The sequence below is a fragment of the Gavialis gangeticus genome, unplaced genomic scaffold (assembly GCF_001723915.1).
Source record: "Gavialis gangeticus isolate Ggan-Ray unplaced genomic scaffold, GavGan_comp1, whole genome shotgun sequence".
Lineage (NCBI taxonomy): Eukaryota > Metazoa > Chordata > Crocodylia > Gavialidae > Gavialis > Gavialis gangeticus.
The window spans coordinates 87,832,399-87,834,292 of NW_017729033.1; the positions used below are offsets into that span (position 1 = coordinate 87,832,399).

The 1,894-nt window shown below is 56.4% G+C and overlaps 1 protein-coding gene across 1 annotated transcript in view; it reads left to right on the forward strand.

Moving 5' to 3' along the window:
- Positions 1-69: 69 nt before the first annotated feature.
- Positions 70-1,894, forward strand: part of LAMTOR3 (late endosomal/lysosomal adaptor, MAPK and MTOR activator 3) — an 8,032-nt gene continuing 6,207 nt past the window's right edge. The window contains exons 1-2 of the mRNA XM_019525914.1: positions 70-286; positions 577-611. Of these exons, the coding sequence (XP_019381459.1) occupies positions 278-286; positions 577-611 (44 nt within the window). The 5' untranslated portion in view covers positions 70-277. The remainder of the gene's footprint in view (positions 287-576; positions 612-1,894) is intronic.

Below are 1,894 nucleotides of genomic sequence, written 5' to 3' on the forward strand. Positions count from 1 at the left end.
GGGTCGCGTGACTCTCTCCAGAAGAGGAAGCATCTGCTTTGTGCGAGCCTGGGACAAAACGCCCGCCCGCGGCCGGGGTGAGGCGGGGTAGGGGCTATCCTTCCCCTTCCCCACAGAAGGAGCCTGGCGGGGGTTGGGCCCGACGGGCGAGCCTCCTCCTTCCCCCAGGGCAGGCCCAGCCCAGCCCGTGGCTCCGGCGGCGGTTCTGAGCCGCGGCTCGGCTGTGACCCGCGGTGCTTGTGTTGCAGAAGCAGCGGCGGAGTGGAGGCGCCCCAGCATGGCCGACGTGAGTGCGGGGGCAGGGGCCTGGGGGGGCGGCCTCCCTTCCCAGCTATCTGAACGGGGGGAAGAGAGGGGTGGTGGTCTCCCCGCGCGGCTGAGCTGGTGCCAGGAATCTCCGCCTGGAGGTGAAGCAGACTTGCTCTTGGAGGCTACCCCCCCCCAGAAGAAGGGACAAGGAAACTCCCCTTCCCACCAGGAAATACCCCTTCTTAGGTAGCTTTACACTTGGGGCACTGGTGTGTACTGGCCAGGACCCTGCAGCGTGAACTGTGCCCTGCTTTTCTCTCTTTGTAGGATCTGAAAAGGTTCCTGTACAAAAAGCTACCAAGGTAATACATGCGCATCATGTGGCCTCCCGGCCTGTGGATGGGGAAGGTCCCATGGCCTTTGGGGTGGGGGGAGTGCATGTGGTATTATATGGGGGGGAGTGGGCATCACGTGGCCTCCAGGTGGGGGCTGCAGCACAGCATTGTAGGAACTTGACGGGTGCAGTGTGTTCTCTTCTTCTGTGAGGGGAGGGAGGCAGGGGTGTCATGTGTCCTCTGGAGGTGTGGCAGGGTGTCATATGTCATCTAGGGGCACAGTGGGCTGTCATGTGGTTTCCTCACAATTTCCTGTGGTGGATCATCCCTGGTGCTGCTCTGTGAGGAGCATGTGCTGCTGTTTAATTTGAGTCGTTGTCCTGCCTCCAGCAGAGCTCGCTGTATTGTCTGTGCTGTCAGGATCCTTCAGGAGCCACTGGGTGTTCTGTGAAGTGCTACAATACCGCACGATGGAGTCATTCTGACAGAGTGTCTTTGGGCACAAAAACGCGTGTGTTTACTCAGTTCAGTACTTAAATAGACCCTGCCAGCTTGAAATGTAGTACTCTGCCCACATCCCTGAAGTAGGCTGAGGTATAGGGCTGGAAGGGACTTCCAGAGGCCATCTAGCCCAACCCCCTGCCTGAGGCAGGATCATCCCTATCTCAGCCACCCCATACAATCCATTATCTGAATTCTATATAAGACTACCATCAACCTTAACACAACACAGCTCAAACCTGCTTTTCATTGTATGCTATGGGGAAACAGTATGCTAGAACAGATAACTTACTGAACTCAACCGCCCAGGGTTGGGTACACGCACCTTGTAGTCTTTGAGGGTACTCAACCCACTGTAAAAGCTTGGGGTGCTTCCTTTAGCATGTGCTTTGTGGCAGGCCAGTAGGAGGTACTCCTGCACTGAGCCACCCACCTCACTATGCCTGACCACCTACCAGGCTCCAAGTGCCTCCCTAGAGATGCCTCGTGTCTGGCTGACCTCCTTCCTGGAGCACACCCGCTAGCCTGGCGTTTACCCTTGCCACCGCCCAGGGTTGGGTGTACACACCTTGTAGTCTTTGAGGGTATTCAACCCACTGTAAAAGCTTGGGGTGCTTCCTTTAGCCTGAAGCACAAAAGTAGCCTCACTTAGTCAGCCGGACCAAGGGGGCCCAAAGGCATGCCTCTCCCAACAAGTCCACCACACTTGGTACAGTGAAGAACTTTATTGGTTACAAAGGGGAGGGTTGAGGAAGGGTGCAGGACAGAGAAACAGATTGACTTTTATTAGTAAATGTTTAGGATTGGGA